Genomic DNA, 17,612 nt, shown 5'->3' with positions numbered 1-17,612 from the left:
TAAAGGTTGGCCTGATCCATGGATAAAATTAAAACTATCTAGAGAAGCAGCAAGAGCCAATATTATTTATGAAAAGTTTTCTTTCACAATATAGTTCTTGGTGGTTTTTTCCCCACACCACCCAAGTAGAAAGCTCAAGATTGTTCTCTGGCAGCACTCCAGAGAACTCATACTCTGTGTTGATGAAATAGGCAAGACAATTTACTGTCATAATCAAATACGAGTCAGGAAAGCAAACATTCTTCCATAGAAATTAAGAAACTTTACAAATAAATATTGCTTCTTCTCCAACCTAAAATCTAAATACATAAATAAATCCATAAGCCAAGAAATATATTCATCTGCAATTCTACAAATGTAGCCGAATTTAGAACTTCTGCCAAGGATTAGGTGACCACCTTATTTGCCTAGAGTATCCATGGGCCAGACAAGATTTCTCTATAAATATTCTAGGTCCAGCCGGGCGCGGTGGCTCAAGCCTGTAATCCCAGCACTTTGGGAGGCTGAGACGGGCGGATCACAAGGTCAGGAGATCGAGACCATCCTGGCTAACACGGTGAAACCCCGTCTCTACTAAAAAATACAAAAAACTAGCCGGGCGAGGTGGCGGGCGCCTGTGGTCCCAGCTACTCGGGAGGCTGAGGCAGGAGAATGGCGTAAACCCGGGAGGCGGAGCTTGCAGTGAGCTGAGATCCGGCCACTGCACTCCAGCCTGGGCGACAGAGCCAGACTCAGTCTCAAAAAAAAAAAAATAAATAAAAAAATAAATAAATATTCTAGGTCCATTTCTCCAATACAGAGACAATTAGTTAACAAAACTCTGAAGTTGTACATTATAGTGCATTACCACATGCCTAAATAAAGCATTGTGCACTTAAACAAACAAACAAACAAACAAACAAACAAAGCAAATTACCCAAGTGTGGTAGCATGTGTCTGTAGTCCCAGCTACTTGGGAAGCTGAAGTGGGATGATTACTTGCGCCTAGGACTTCGAGGTTGCACCTTAGTCTGGGTGACAGAAAGAGACCCCATCTTAAAAACAAAAACAAAAACAAAAACGAAAAAACCCCAGATGCATAAAACAAAAACCAGCAAAATTAAAAAACCCTATCCTGGCCGGGTGCAGTGGCTCAAGCCTGTAATCCCAGCACTTTGGGAGGCCGAGACGGGCGGATCACGAGGTCAGGAGATCGAGACCATCCTGGCTAACACCGTGAAACCCCGTCTCTACTAAAAAACACAAAAAACTAGCCGGGCGACGTGGCGGGTGCCTGTAGTCCCAGCTACTCGGGAGGCTGAGGCAGGAGAATGGCGTAAAAAACCCAGGAGGCGGAGCTTGCAGTGAGCTGAGATCGCACCACTGCACTCCAGCCTGGGCGGCAGAGCGAGACTCCGTCTCAAAAAAAAAAAAAAAAAACACCCCTATGCTGGCTAACACGGTGAAACCTGTCTCTACTAAAAATACAAAAAATTAGCCGGGTGAGGTGTCAGGCACCTGTAGTCCCAGCCACTAGGGAGGCTGAGGCAGGAGAATGGCGTGAACCCGGGAGGCGGAGCTTGCAGTGAGCCGAGATCGTGTCACTGCATTCCAGCCTGGGCGACAGAGCGAGACTCTGTCTCAAAACAAAACAAAACAAACAAACAAAAACAAAACAAAACAAAACAAAACCCCAAACACCCCAAAAGAATTTATTAAGAATTTAATTTTTCTTAATAAAAATTTGACTGGTTGGTGAAGCCTCCAAGATAGATGAGATTCACTAATTCTCTTCCTCTTTAATGCCTTACTTCCTCTTACTTCCTCATCAGGTTTCTTCTGTCTTTTATCTCTATTATTTTCAAGGGGATACATAAGGTTTCTCTCTCTCTCTCTCTCTCTCTCTCTCTCTCTCTCTCTCTCTCATATTTTAGGCAGTCCTGAATTCAGTACATTGACTTAGTGTCATAATTGTTTTATCTATTCTCAGCTATGCTCCTACCTAAGTACTCCTAGGGTCATCTCCCTAGAAAGGGACTAAATGTGATCTCCAAAGAAGAACTAAATCTAAAAGGTTCATTTTCTTATATGGCCCATTCGGTGCTCTGTGCTTCTGTTTAGAAAAGCTACTGACTTTATATAAGTACTTTTTGCTGGGACCACACTCCCTTCTCCAGGTTGTCACGACTTATGGCAGGGTTTCTCAAACTTTTCAGTTTTTGAGTCAGATAATTTTTTGTTGTTGGGGACTGTCCTGTGCATTGCAGAATGTTTAGTGGCATTGTGACTGTTACCTGCTAGATGCCAGTTACAAACCTCCCCCACCTCCAGTTGTGGCAGCCGAAAATGTCTCCAGACATTGCCAAATCCCTCCTGAGGCAAAATCGTCCCAGTGGAAAACCAGTAGCTGTAGACAGAGGGGTAATTTAATGTACTTATTGGAAAAGAAGTGTTAACTTGGCTTTCTATGGAAAAATATCTCTACGTATGACAAGGGAGTTTTTTTAACCTCATTCTTAATATGCATCAATTCTAAGATCCTGGTGTTTCAAGTCAGCTCTCAGATTCAATTTTGTCTCTTCCAAGATCGCATTTTAGAAGATCACATTTTTCTGTATAAACACAATAAATATTTACTAACAGTCAGTTTATGTCAAACATGCTTTATGGACTGAAATTTCAATCCCTGCTCTTGTAGAACCAGCACTAACCATTGCCTCATGTTACTGTTGCTGACCCTGTCTGTGGTTGGCACATATTACTACCCATGTCAGGCCAGGTTCATAGATAATAGGAACAACTATAAAACTCTGTGTATGTGTCTGTGAAATTGTGAAATAATTTAAAGAATTATCTTAATGCTATATCTACATTTGCATGAATCAATAAAATAATATCTATACATAAATCAATAAATTTGAGTGAACTCTTGGTAATTTGGGGCAAATGACCTATTTCATGATGACATACAGTGGCCTACTCTGGGCTAGGTATGAATATTTTGAGACATCCCTATTTGCTTATATTCATTATTATAAAGTCAGTGAAAAATCTGAATGCAATCAGCTTCAACTGACACAGAGTAAATAAAAGTGTATGTGCTAATAAAGCATCCCGTCTCTGCTCTCTTGTAGTATGAATACTGAAAATTAATTTAAACCCAGTGGGTACAACTGATTTAATGAACCTAAGATAGAATTTATGTTTAAATCAGGAAACTGATATTTTTAGGTAGAAAAATCAGACCCAGTTTTAGATATCAGTAGAAGTAGAAATATATTTTCCTCGGTTTTGATAAAGCTGTGAATTTATATTCTGAGGCAAGCAAGTCATACTTTTCTCCCAGTGAAATTGTGAGTCGAATAGACATAGATGAGCAGGTATCCACACTTCCTTGGCATAAACCTTAATTTTCTCTAGTGCTTACTTGGATTTATGTAAAATGGTTAGAGAGATAAAGGAGTATTTGCTGATTCACCAGGCCCTCTAGTTTCCATACCGTCTAGCCAACATTGTTTCCAGGGAGCAAGTATTATCACAGTTTATCTTTTCTTTATCCTTCCCTTTCTACCATATACCTCATTCCCCAAAGCCTGACATGAGGAAAGAATTAGATAAGATTTTATTAATAGATTTTACTATTCTGAGAGGGCTTTGAATATCATCGCTTTTCATTGGTATGGCATTGAACAGTAAACGCCACCATAAGTAAATTGTATGGGTTGGGAGCAGGGATGTTTCAGAGCTACAACTATGGAGCAGGTATCTTCATTGCTTACTGAAAACCAAGCATGGTATGGAGAGCACACGAGAGTAAAACATTTGACTAGAAAGAAAGACACAGTGTTGTACTACACAGACAGTGTGTGTCTTCCTTTATAATGTAAATTTCTAGAGACTCAAAGCTTGTCTTAAAGACAAGTTTTTATAGAGTTTTATGGACTCATTTATGCATTTATTATAAAATCACAAATAGTCTTTGGAATGTTTTAATACTTTGGTATATATTTTTAATGGTCCAGGAGTAACATTTTATTTTGCGGAAATTTTGCTAGTGCCCTTGTGAAAGGATGCCGTTGTTTGGAGATTGATTGCTGGGATGGAGCACAAAATGAACCTGTTGTATATCATGGCTACACACTCACCAGCAAACTTCTGTTTAAAACTGTTATCCAAGCTATACACAAGTACGCATTCATGGTATGTACATATCTTTGTTCAACTGTAGCTATTTAAACAGAAGCAATTCTAATTTACTTGCTTCAAAATCCTATAATGCTTAGCCTTACTTTAGATGATATTTCAAATTGTGGGTTATGATCCATTAGTAGGCAGTGAAATCCATGCTGTATGTAGTTAAAGGTAGATTTATCGAAGTTAGGTTCAGGTGGTAAGGTACAAGTGTTTCATGGAAATTTTTGTTTACTCGTGTGTGTGTGTGTGTGTGTGTGTATTGTTTCACAATGTAAAATATATTTATTATTGTGGATGATGGCAGGAAAGTTTGAGAAATACTGGTCTAGGTAATAAGTAGATATTTTACCAATATTCAACTATTTTACTTTCAAGACAAAATAAAATGTGTCAACAATGCATCATTTCAATTGTTAACATTTTAATGACTATAATGACAGCTATTGATATGGTAAGAAATGTTCAGAAGTTTACTTTGGATTCAATAATTTTAAATTTATTATAGATTCAAAGATATATTTATTCCTAGAATTTAAGCTCAGTATATGAATCCTACCCTATAAATTGAGCAGGTTTTTGCAATCCCTCAATGTTAAGGAGTTCTAAATAGCACTGGTTTCATTTATAAACGTGGCTAATTTTGCACTTTCAGATATTTTAAGTTGTTTTTGTAAACTTAACACACTTGATTTTTTAAGTACTTCAATTATAGTACAATTTTACTACAATCAAAATGACTAAAAGAATTCTTACTATGTACTAAAACTATGTAATGTGTACCTAATACATTAAATTTACAAATGTAACATGCTTAAAATTCTCCTATGTCAATACATTACATAATCTGTCAACATAAACTTAAAATCACAAATTTATATAAATTTATCTACTATATATTAAAAGACAGTACACAATAAATATTCCAAAGATACAAATGTCATATATGAATAATTTCTATCTTAGTATAAAAACATTGAGAGTATGGCACTGATTCTCCTAAACATGCAGTTTCTATTATTTCTAAATATATTTATCTCTACTTCAGTCTCTCTCTTGAACTCACACCAATGTACACAACTGCCTATTTGACATTACCACTTGGACATGAATAGGCATACTTAACATGTTTAAAATTGAGCTCCCTGATATTTCTCCAGGCCTGTTCTCACCATGATCTTCCCCATCTCATTAATGACAACTTTCATATGCTCTAGCCAAAACCTTTTTTGCCAACTGTAACCTTCTTCTCCTTCTCTCAAGCCCCTCAATCAATTCTTCAGCAAATCATCTTGGCTTTACTTTTAAAATGTATCCTGAATTTAGCTATCTCTGCCCATTCTTACTGTCACTGTCCTAGTCAACCAACATTACCTTTCACTTAAATGATCCCAGTGCCCTCTTCTCTGACATTCTTGTTTCTTTTCTTACTCCCCTGCAATCTCATCTCAACATATCAGCCAGAGTGATTTTTGGTAAGTCAGACTATGTCATTCCCCTTCTCAAAGCCTTCAACCTCACTCAAAATAAAAGCTAAAATTTGTACAATGACTCACAAGGTCCTAAGTGGTCAGTTTTTCATTACCTCTTTTAACTCTCCTGCTACTCCATCCCTGTTCACTTGGCCATTCTGGACTCCTTAGTCTTTTTCAGACGCATCTCAAGGCCTTTGTACTTGCTGTTCCCCCTTTATGTGAAATACTCTTCCCAAATATTTGCGTGGCTAACTCCCTCACCTAATTCAGAGTGGAAAAATGAATTAAAAAAAATAGCGACAGTCTTAAAATTCAAAGGCCTTGCAAAGATGAAAAGCCTACAGCTTCTAAGATTTCAAAAAGCAAGAAATGGACAACTAGATCAGAAAAAGAGACAAAATGCAATACTTCCTATTCTTTCCAATAGGAAGAAAAGAAGCAACATTATTTTTATTTGCAGATGACATAATCCTGTCTGTAAAAAAGCCCAACGATTCCACACGAAAACCCTGTTAGAACTCATAAATCAATTCAGTAAAGTTGCAGAATACAAAATCAACATATTTAAATCAGTAGTATTTTTATATGCAAATAGTGACCTAATTGAAAGAAATTAAGAAAATAATCTCATTTACAATAGTATAAAAATGACATATCTAGGAATAAATTTAACCAAAGAAGTGAAAGATCTGTATACTGAAAACTATAAAACATGGATGAAAGAAATTGGAGACACAAATAAGTGAAAAGATATCCTATGCTCCTGAATCAGAAGATATAAAATAATATTGTTAAAATGTTCATACTATCTAAAACAATACACAGGGTTTTTTCCCCTTGGGGTGTGGTATTGGTATGTTGTTGAGGCTGGTGTCAAAGACCCGGCCTCAGAAGATCCTCTCACCTTGGTCTTCCAAAGTGCTGGGATTACAGGTGTGAGCAACTATACTGGGCTACAATATACAGATTTAATGCAATCCTTATCAAAATTCCAATGGCATTATTCATAGAAATAGAAAAAAAAAAGTCCTAAAATTTGTAAAGGACTATAAAAGACTTCAAATAGCCAGAATAATTCTAATAAAAACAAAGTTGGAGGTGTCACACTTTCTGATTTAAAATCATATTTCAAAGCTATAGGAATCAGTACAGCATGGTCCTGTGCAGAAAAACAGACATATAGACCAGTGGAACAGAATAGAGAGCCTAGAGATCAACCTAAGCATATATGGTCAACCTAATTTTTGTCAAGGAGACCAAGAAGACAAAATGGTAAAGGATAGTACCTTCAATAAATGGTACTGAAAAAACTTAATTTCAGCATGCTAAAGAATGAAATTAGACCCTTATCTTACACCATACACAACAAATCAAGCTAAAATGGATTTAAAAACTTACATATAAGACTAGAAACTATGAAAATCCTAGAAGGGAACATAGGGGAAAATCTCCTAGACACTGACTTTGGCAATTATTTTTTTGATATTACATCAAAAGCTCAGATCACAAAAGCAAAAATAGGTAACTGGAACTACATCAAACTAATAAGCTTTTGCACAGCAAAGGAAACAATCAACAGAATGAAAGGGCAGCCTATGAATTGGGAAAAAATATTTGCAAACCATGTATCTGATAAGGGATTAATATCCAAAATTTATAAAGAACTCATACAACTCATTAGTGGAAAAAAAACTTGATTAAAAAATGAACAAAAAACCTGAATACGCATTTCTCCAAAGAAGACATAAAAATGGCCACACAACATTATTAGTTACCAGGGAAATGCAAATCAAAACCACTATGAGATACCACCTCACAGTCTTACCATGTTAGAAGGTCTCATCAGAAAGTCAAAGGATACCAAATGTTAATGAGGGTGTGGCAAAAAGGGAACTCTGTACACTGATGATGGAAATGCAGATTGGTACCACCAATGGGAATACAGCATGGAGGTTTCTAAAGAAATAAAAAATAGAGCCACCATATGACCCAGTAATCCCTCTTCTTGGTACATACCCAAAGGGAATTAAATAACCATCTCATAAAGATATTTGTGCTGCAATGTTCACTGTAGAATTGTTCACAATAGCCATGATACGGAAACAATGTTAAGTGTTCATTGACAGACAAATGGATAAAGAAAATTGGATATATACAATGGAATATGATTCAGTCTTTAAAAAGAATGAGATCTTTCCATTTACCACAACATGGGTAAGGACATTATGTGTTAAGTGAAATAAGTCAGACACAGAAAGAAATAATGCCTGATCTCAGTTACATGTGGGATTAAAAAAAAAACTCTCAAATATACAGAGATAGAGAACAAGTGGTTGACAGGAACAAGGTGTGGGGAGGGAGAAGAAAATAGAGACAGGTCGGTCTGAGGCCACAAAGTAGCACATATGTAGGATGAAAAAGTCTAGACATCTAATGTACCCTATGAGAATTATAGTTAATAAAATTGTACTGTGTATGGTATTCATGCTGAATGAGTAGATTTTAGCTGCTCTTGCCATAAAAATTTAAAAAAGGGTAAATGTGAGATGATGGATAGATGGATATGTTAATTTGATTCACTATAATAACCTTTCCACTATCTATGTGTGTCCCATAACATCATGTTGTATATCTTAAGTATACACAACAGAATTTATTTAAAAACTCCCAAAGGAGCAAGAAGTGAGATTTTAAACAAGGCTTTGAGCAATGGAGAGGCAATGAGATTTCCCAGCTGAACAAGGTGACTCAGTTTTGCAGCATAGATCAGATTAAAGTTTAGACCTCCTAGTCAAGGTAGTCACTATTAATTTAGAAAAAGAGGACATGAAATTAAATAGATGATAATTATGACTAGGAAAAAACCTGGGGTCCAGTTGCATGAACTTACGAGAATAAATACATAAGAAATCTAAGTTTTGAGGAACTTAAATTGCCAAAAAAAAAAAAACCCAAAAAACCCATAAGTATGACTCTTAGGTGAGTCTTAAAACAGCCTTTGGTAAGGAAATGGGCTGCAAACATTGCTTGGCTTTCAAGAGAGCAAACTCCTCAACATCCACTTTCAATGTGGCCAAGGAAGATAAAAGAAAGCGGATTTTCCCAGAAGATGAATCCAAGAAGATAGAGAAATGACATCAGTGATATCAGGACCTCATGGAAGAATCCAGCTTTTAGGCCATCAGTTTGCCCCAGTCTCAGAATTACTTATTATATTTGGAAAAAACTGTACACTATTCTGTTGGGATCAGAGTGAGTCAGTGGACTCACTCTAGTTGAGAAGGTCATTGTATAGGTCAAATAAAGGCTTCCAAAAATATTAAGTTTTAATTCCTGTAACTTGTAAATGTTGTTTTATTTGGAAAAAGTGTCTTTGTAGATGTAATGAAGTTAAAAACCTCTAGATGGGGAGATTATTCTGGATTATCTGAGTGGGCCCTAAACACCATCATATGCACTTTTATAAGAAGGAAGTAGAGAGAGATTTGATACAACAGAGGAGGAGGCAATGGGAAGACAGGGACAGAGATTAGGGAGATGTGGCTACAAGCCAAGGAATGTGGGCAGCCACCCAAACCTGGAAGAGACAAGGAGGATTCTTCCCCAGTGCCTTCCAAGGGAGTGCAGCTTTACCAACACCTTGATTTCAGACCAGAGAAACTGATTTCAAACTTCTGGTGACTAGACGGTGAGAGAATAAATGTTGTTGTTTTAAGCCACAAAGGTTTGTAGTAATTTTTGTCACAGCAGCCACAGAGCAAAACATTCACACATTCAAAAGACATAGTAATAATCTGCCCTGTTCTGAGTGCTGTGAAAATGCAGCAAGACTTGTGATTCCCTGGCTTGTTTACAAATTGGTAAATTTGTGCCCTGATGAGTATATATGAAATCAAAACAAAGAAAAAAATCTTAAATAAGATCCAATGATGTTTTGTTCCCTATTTTATGGCAAGTTTTGAAGTTACAGCAGTGAGAAAGGGCAGAAAATACCGTTGTAGAGCCACCTTCACTTAAAAAAACTCCTTTGCTATTAGAAACTGGAAATATCTTTATCTTTGTTTCTAATTATAAAACAATGAGTTTTGATTACAGAACTTAAAACTGAAAAAGCAGAATATTAACATTTCCTCCAACTCATCAGTGTTAATAATGTTTTTGTTTCACGGTTTAAAATCTCAAAATATTTGTATATTAACAATAAAAATAAAGCATGCTACTTTTTGGTAACTTGCTTTTCTTCATAAATCCATAGATAACTTTCTATAGCAGTATAGATAGCTCTGTCTTCTTCTTTTTTTATTTTTTATTTTTGAGACAGAGTCTTGTTCCATCACCCAGGCTGGAGTGCAGTGGTGCAATCTCGGCTCACTGCAACCTCCACCTCCCAGTTCAAGCAATTCTGCCTCAGCCTCCCAGGTAACTGGGATTACAGGCACCTGCCATCATGCCAGGCTAATTTTTTTTTTTTTTCATTTTTAGTAGAAACAGGGTTTCGCCGTGTTGGCCTGCCTGGTCTCAAACTCCTGACCCCAGGTGATCCACCAGCCTCGGTCTCCCAAAGTGCTGGGATTACAGGTGTGAGCCACTGTGCTCATCCTGCCTTCTTCTTTATTGGTCTATATCATTCCTTTATATGGATATGGTATAATTTATTTATTATTATTATTGTTATTTTTGAGATGGAGTCTTGCTCTGTCACCCAGGATGGAATGCAATGAATGGCGTGACCTCGGCTCATTGCAGTCTCCACCTCCTGGGTTCAAGTGATTCTCCTGCCTTAGCCTCCTGAGTAGCTGGGATTACAGGCACGCACCACCACACCTGGCTAATTTTTATAATTTTAGTAGAGATGGGATTTCACCATGTTAGCCAGGATGGTCTCAATCTCCTGACCTCGTGATCTGCCCGCCTCAGCCTCCCAAAGTGCTGGGATTACAGGTGTGAGCCACTGAGCCCAGCCAGTATAATTTATTTACATAAGTACTCACTGATGGATGCTTCAGTTGTCCCTATTCTTTTGGTGCAAATAGTAATACATTTTTCTTTTAATACAGATTTAATGGTCTCTGTTTTGCCAAACTCAAAAGTACTTTCAGTTTAAAGAATACTTATTTTGCAAAGGTACTAAACGTTAGAAGTAAGTTTTAAAATACATTAGGCACTTATATTAATTGCATTACAATTATTTAGAAGTTTTGATGAATAACCATAGTAATGATTACTTTTTTAGACATCTGACTACCCAGTGGTGCTCTCTTTAGAAAATCACTGCTCCCCTGCCCAGCAAGAAATAATGGCAGACAATTTGCAGACGACTTTTGGAGAGTCCTTGCTTTCTGATATGCTTGCTGATTTTCCTGATACTCTACCATCACCAGAGGTAACATTTTTTTCTGAGTAACTCAGGTTAAGAAAAAAGTCCATGAAAACATGTCACTATTATATTGGCCCATGAAACTGGGCTAGAGACCAGTGAAAATACTTAGTTTTGGTCATGTATAGAGGATTATCTTTGCAATGTTGCCTAGGGAATGTTCTCATGAATATTTAGGTGAATATATTTCAATAAAAATTTTATATATATATATGTGTGTGTGTGTGTATATATATGTAAAACCCACATTTTGATTGTGTCTCCTACCCCATGGGTCCACAATATCAAAGTAAATAGTATTAGGGACCAGAAATTTAGTATGTTTCACAGGCAAAAGTTCTAGAAAGTGGCAAAAGTTCTAGACTATAAATAGAGTCAGTACCCAATATCTTAACAGCTGGGTAGCATGTTCCCCTTTAAAAAATCTACTCTTTTCAATTTCCCTGTCTCTATGACCCTTTCCATCTTAATTAGAGCATACTGAAGTATTTGCTTTGAAAAATCACGTCCACATCTACCATCAGGACTTCACTTCTCTCTCAGGCTGTCTCTTTATTACTCCCTTTCTATGGCCGGGTATGGCGGCGGCTCATGCCTGTAATCCCAGCACCTTGGGAGGCCGAGGCAGGCAGATACCCTGAGGTCAGGAGTTCGAAACCAGCCTTGAGCAACATGGTGAAACCCTGTCTCTACTAAAAATACAAAAATTAGCTGGATGTCGCAGCATCCACCTGTAATCCCAGCTACTAGGAAGGCTGAGGCAGGAGAATCTCTTGAATCCAGGAGGCGGAGGTTACAGTGAGCCAAGATTGAGCTATTGTACTCCAGCCTAGGCAACAAGAGCGAAACTCTGTCTTGTTGAAAAGAAAAGAAAAGAAAGAAATTACTCCCTCTCACAGCCCAAATTTTCATTTTCTTGTCTCCTTGCAACCTGTTCATTCAGTCCCTCTTTCTCTTCTAATTACTTCACGGGAAAGTTCCCATCACATTCATCAAATATTTTCTTACTGATAAATTCTAATGATCCTCTTCTAGTCTTCATCTGGTTGTCCTCTCATTAACATTCAATGCTGTGGACCTCCCCTTCCTTTCCCTGAAACACTTTCTGTTATAACACCACATTCTTTAGCCTTCCCTCACTCCTCTTTGACCACTCCTGCTTAGTTTTCTTTGCTGGGCCTTTTTTCCTATCCCAAATTTTATCAGATTATAAATAAACTTTCTTTTTGGTGAATAGTGTTGTCTAACAGCAAATAGTTTGGTTCTGATATGTCTTCATTTTTGCTAGACATAACAATATTTTTGTAATATTTGAGTATTTCCTTCTATATTTTCCTTATTATTATTATTTTTGCCAACCTAAAATAATCAAAAGGCTCGGGATTCAGTTAGAAGAATTTATTCCAGTGCAAAGTGTGAGGGTAACTTTCTGGGACACACAGACAGCAAAGAACGGTAGTCATTGCTCCTGGTGTGGAAAACAGTGAAAACTGGTTTTTACAGACAAAAACAGATGCGCAGAACAGAAGTACAGTATTTTCCATGCAATGGCTAACATACAGATTTAAGATTTGATTGGCTACTGTTGATTACACTCTAAGGGGTTTGCTTAACATTCTGTTGTAAAGAGGTAATCACAAGGTTCTTTATCTCTAAGGTCATTTAGTCTAGGTTGGAATAAAGAATGGGGAGTCTGGTCAATGTATAACATCTCAACACAAAGGTCAGAAAGCAATGGTCATGCACCATTGAAGAAAAACAGCTGTATTACATGACTAAGTTTCCAGGCTGAACTTTTCTCCTTGGCATAATAAATCTGGAAGATCCTCAAATTTTGCTTCTTTTAACATTTTATTTAAATCAGTGAAAAATTTTCAAGTGAAAGTGTTGTGACACCAGTGACAAGAAATATAGGGCTGATGATAGAACTGAGACAGAAAAAAATGAATTGTGTGATAAATGGAAAGACCACGGTTCTTCTGCCGCATAAGAATGCTTACAGACTCAATGTGTTCAATTGTGGCAGAAAAGAAATAGTAAAGAATTTTGCAAAGTGCTGGAAACATAGCATCAAAGATTAAACCCGAATTATAGCCCAATTCTGGAACTTACAATAATTTTAAACTTTCTTGGAAGAGAATCCCACTTCCTATCATACACGAATCTATTTTTCTAGCATTCCCGTACATAGCTTTCATTCAAATTTTAGCTCCATACTAAAGCAGGGAGGTGCTTTTCAACGAGTAAATGAAGAATTAAAGTTACCATGTAATCCCAGCTACTCAGGAGGCTGAGGCAGGAAAATCTCTTGAACCTGGGAGGTGGAGGTTGCAGTGAGCTGAGATCATGTCACTGCACTCCATCCTGGGTGACAGAATGAGACTCCGTCTCAAAAAAAAAAAAAAAAAAAAATTACCTTATCCTACAATATTCAGTCTTTGTGTGTAAAATAATTGCCTAGAGACTTGTTAAGAAGGCCCAATTCCAGCCCACAATTCAAGATTCTGATTCCCTCATTTTGAAGCAGATCCTAGGAATTTGTCTCTTTCCCAAGCACTTCTGATAATATTATTGATGCACGGGACTGCAGAATGCATTTGGTAAACTCTGCAGTAGAGAGTATTATAAGGGTCATTGTGAAAGGGGGAAGACCCGAGATGATGGAAGAATTTGAATGGATACCTGAGGATGACAAAATGGAAAGGAAAATCAAAGCTCCCTGGAGAAAAGGACTTGACTTTATACCCTAGATTTCAGCATTGTATATAACAGAGCTGGCACTTAAATGTACTTGTTAAATTAAGGAAATTTGGAAAGAGCACAGTTCTTTTGCTGCGTAAGAATGCCCACAGACTCAATGTGTTCAATTGTGGCGGAAAAGAAATAGTAAAGAATTTTGCAAAGTACTGGAAACATAGCATCAAAGATTAAACCCGAATCATTGCCAAGTGAAAGAATGGAACCAGAAGTCTTCGATTTTAGAACAAGTGACACTGATGGTAAATTTTGCCATGCTTCTAAATTTGATGGACAGAAAATATTAAGTTAATGATGCTTATGTGTAATACAGAAGAAATTTGAAGAGTCTTTATTACAAATCTTTAATTTAGTCTATACTAGATGCCAGACACTTATGATAGACATTTTAATATACCTGATTTCATTCAATACTTTTTAATGTTGGATAAGAAAATGATGAGCTGAAGCACTTACTACCAGAAGTTGTAACATTTTAATTGCAATATCATGGTAAGTATTTATATATATACTTTTCACATATTTCAAATTTTTGGAATAGCACCAACCTGTGAAATATAAAAGAAATGGCATATGGTAAGTCTCAATCATAACAGGCTTATTTTTTGGTGAATTACAATCAATAACATTGTATCACTGTATTCATTCCTTTACTGAGGTGTGAATAGGGATATGGGAAAAAATGGAGTTCTTACATATCTTTTTACTGTAGGCTAATTGGAAATATAGTGAAACACTTTTCAATGACTGTTACAATGCAAATTGACTTGTAAATGTGTAATTGTTATCTCTCAAATTGTTTCCTTAGGCACTAAAATTCAAAGTATTAGTTAAAAATAAGAAAATAGGAACCTTAAAGGAAACCCATGAAAGAAAAGGTTCTGATAAGCGTGGTAAGGTGGAGGAATGGGAAGAAGAAGTGGCAGATCTGGAGGAGGAGGAGGAGGAGGAGGAGAAATTCAAAGAATCAGAAATATTCGAATCTGTTTTAGGAGACAATCAAGACAAGGAAACAGGGGTAAAAAAGTTATCTGGAGTAACGCTTTTCAAGAAAAAGAAGGTGAGGTGGTGCTTTGTGAAAATCTTACAAATGATTGGAAAGTTTTCTAATTTTATTCTTGGTGGAGAATTTTTTTAAATTCTGGAGAAAAATAATTTTCCTTCTTATAACTTTAGTCTATCATTTACAATTTACTTTGAAAACATTGATGGTGGAAGATGAATTTTTTAGCTACTTAATTTTTTTTTTTTCCTCTAGGCTGAGCACATTGATGGTGGAAGATGAATTTTTTTAATTGTCTCTTTTCTTATGTTAGCTACTTAATTTTTTTTTTTTTTCTCTAGGCTGAGCACGGTGGCTGGCTCATGCCTGTAATCCCAGCACTTTGGGAGGCCGAGGTGCGCAGATCATATGAGGTCAGGAGTTTGAGATCAGCCTGGCCAACATGGTGAAATCCCCTCTCTACTAAAAATACAAAAATTAGCCAGGCATGGTGGCGCATGCCTGTAGTTCCAGTTACTTGGGACGCTGAAGCAGGAGAATTGCTTGAACCTGGGAGGCGGAGGTTTCAGTGAGCCAAGATGGTGCCATTGCACTCCAGCCTGAGCAACAGAATGAGATCCTGTTTCCAAAAAAAAAAAAAAAATTTTCTATAGTTGATAAATATTATGCACTCTTATGAAGCAGGCTATGCGCAAAGTGCAACAGATGCAGAGATACACAACTGGTCTCACGTAAAGACAAAGACAAGATTCAGTGTTTATAATACATAGTGTTATATGTACACACATTAACATGATGAAACAAAATATATTAGGTTGCATGTGACACAAAACCAATCCAGCTGGTTTAAATAAAATGATAATTAATTAATTGACCTATATAGATGAAAAGTTCAGTGAAAGGGATTTTAATTTCAAAAATGACTTGATATAGTGTCTCACATAAAGTCAGCAGAACTTCAGTTCTTTCTCCAGCTTTGCTCCCACTTTCTCTGTGTTGGTGCATGGCTATTGCAAGGATTCAGCTTTATATCATTTCAGCTTCAAATCCAGTGGAATGCCTATCTCTTGGCAGAGCAAGCAATTTTTTTTTTTTGTACGTTGGCTCTGATCTGGTTATGCGCAGATCCCTGAACCAATTACTGTTGCTAGGGGAATGCACAGCTCTGTTTAGCTGGCCCAATCTGCGTGACTCATACTTGGATTGAGCATGAGCAAGAAATGTTTTCCCAAAACAAAACTTGGGAAATGGCTAAAAAGAAGTGTAAAAGAAATAGACGCCGGGTTGTGAAATGGCAAATGTTTGCTATGTAATAGAAGTCATTTCAGTATAAATTTATTCATGACGAAAATTCCTAAGTTTATAAAATTTATGGGAATACACTGAGATCTTTAGGAAAAAATAAATAGTAATAATTGTGGTCCTCAATACTTATTACATTGATCATGATTTTTAAATTTAAACTAGCTTATATTCACATTAAATATTTTTGTTCCCAAAAATAATCACATTGAGTTAATCCAAATGGTGTTTGAGGAGATAATCTTATGAAAAGATGAAAATCATTTATTTGAAAGTGTATTTTCTTTACTAGAAAAAGATTTTTTTCCCAATGATTAGCATAAAAATGTAAAATTACTGCATTTTATTTTTAGACCAGGAAGCTAAAAATTGCTCTGGCCTTATCTGATCTTGTCATTTATACTAAAGCTGAGAAGTTCAAAAGCTTTCAACATTCAAGATTATATCAGCAATTTAATGAAAATAATTCTATTGGGGAGACACAAGCCCGAAAACTTTCAAAATTGAGAGGTAAATTTTTGTGACTCAAATAGATGAAACGTTTAAATGAGTTAGAGTCACTGCTAGGGTGTTAAGATTGCTCAGTGATATTTATAAAATGTATATTCTCATAAAATTTCAACATATTTAACATAATTTAGAATGGGGTTACATACCTCAGGTCTCATTAAGTTTTATTTCACAGAACTTAGCCATTAATTAACTTTCCTAAGCCAAGACATTTTGATTGAGAATGTCCGATGTGGCCACATTTGTTGAGGGCTGGGGGACTGTGGTGAGCAGTTTGTATAGGAGAGCAGTGGCAGGGCTGCAGAGGGAGGCAGAGCGAAATTAGAAGGCTTGAACTTTGTCCTGGAAGCGAAGGTGAGCAGGAGAAAATTGAACTCTCAGGAGCGGCATGATCCACTGTATTTCTAAACCATACCTCTGATAGCAGCCAAAGGGTGAGACTGCAGGTAGGAAGGTGGTAACAAAGATTTATGGCAGTGAGAGCGGAGACAGGATGAACTTTGTGGATTTAATAGGCATTGAAGAGGGTAGGGTTAATCAGACTTGGAGGCTCTATGTCTATGGTGAAAGAGGAAGAAATGGCGCCCAGGCTGGACTACCAGATGGCTGTGCAGAGAGTGCATGCCCCACTGCACACCTTCAGAGGTGCCATCTGTCTCTGCATCTTCTTTTCACTGCCCCTAATTCTAAAACTGAGGTGGTTTGGCAGTGCCCAAAGTAAAACGGGGCCTGAGAAAGAGAATGGGAAGAAGCCTCATTATGTGGGGAATGTCCCAAACTTAAAAGGGAATGAGCAACTAACTTTACAGCCAGGTGACTCTGCTAATTCTCAAAAAATGGCAATTGTTTTTAGTAGTAGGGGTATGGGGGAAGTAGGGACAATAATGGATACAAAACTATAGTTGGATAGAATAAATAAGACATAGTATTTGATAGTGCAACAGGTGACCACAGTCAACAATAGTTTATAGTACATTTAAAAATAACTAAAAGAGTATAATTGGATTGTTTGTTACAC

The 17,612-nt window shown here is 36.8% G+C and overlaps 1 protein-coding gene across 5 annotated transcripts in view; it reads left to right on the top strand.

The window, feature by feature from the left end:
• Positions 1-17,612, top strand: part of PLCZ1 (phospholipase C zeta 1) — a 54,158-nt gene that overhangs the window by 22,102 nt on the left and 14,444 nt on the right. For 3 of the 5 annotated variants that reach the window (XM_021922096.2, XM_009180303.2, XM_017945708.2), the window contains exons 6-9: positions 4,035-4,179; positions 10,879-11,028; positions 14,588-14,839; positions 16,438-16,594. In XM_021922096.2, coding sequence (XP_021777788.1) covers positions 4,035-4,179; positions 10,879-11,028; positions 14,588-14,839; positions 16,438-16,594 — 704 coding nt within the window. The remainder of the gene's footprint in view (positions 1-4,034; positions 4,180-10,878; positions 11,029-14,587; positions 14,840-16,437; positions 16,595-17,612) is intronic. The other 2 variants (XM_003906079.3, XM_009180306.2) reach the window with 1 other exon arrangement.

The sequence above is a fragment of the Papio anubis genome, chromosome 9 (genome assembly GCF_008728515.1).
Source record: "Papio anubis isolate 15944 chromosome 9, Panubis1.0, whole genome shotgun sequence".
NCBI lineage: Eukaryota > Metazoa > Chordata > Mammalia > Primates > Cercopithecidae > Papio > Papio anubis.
This window is presented reverse-complemented; position numbering and strand designations above follow the sequence as displayed.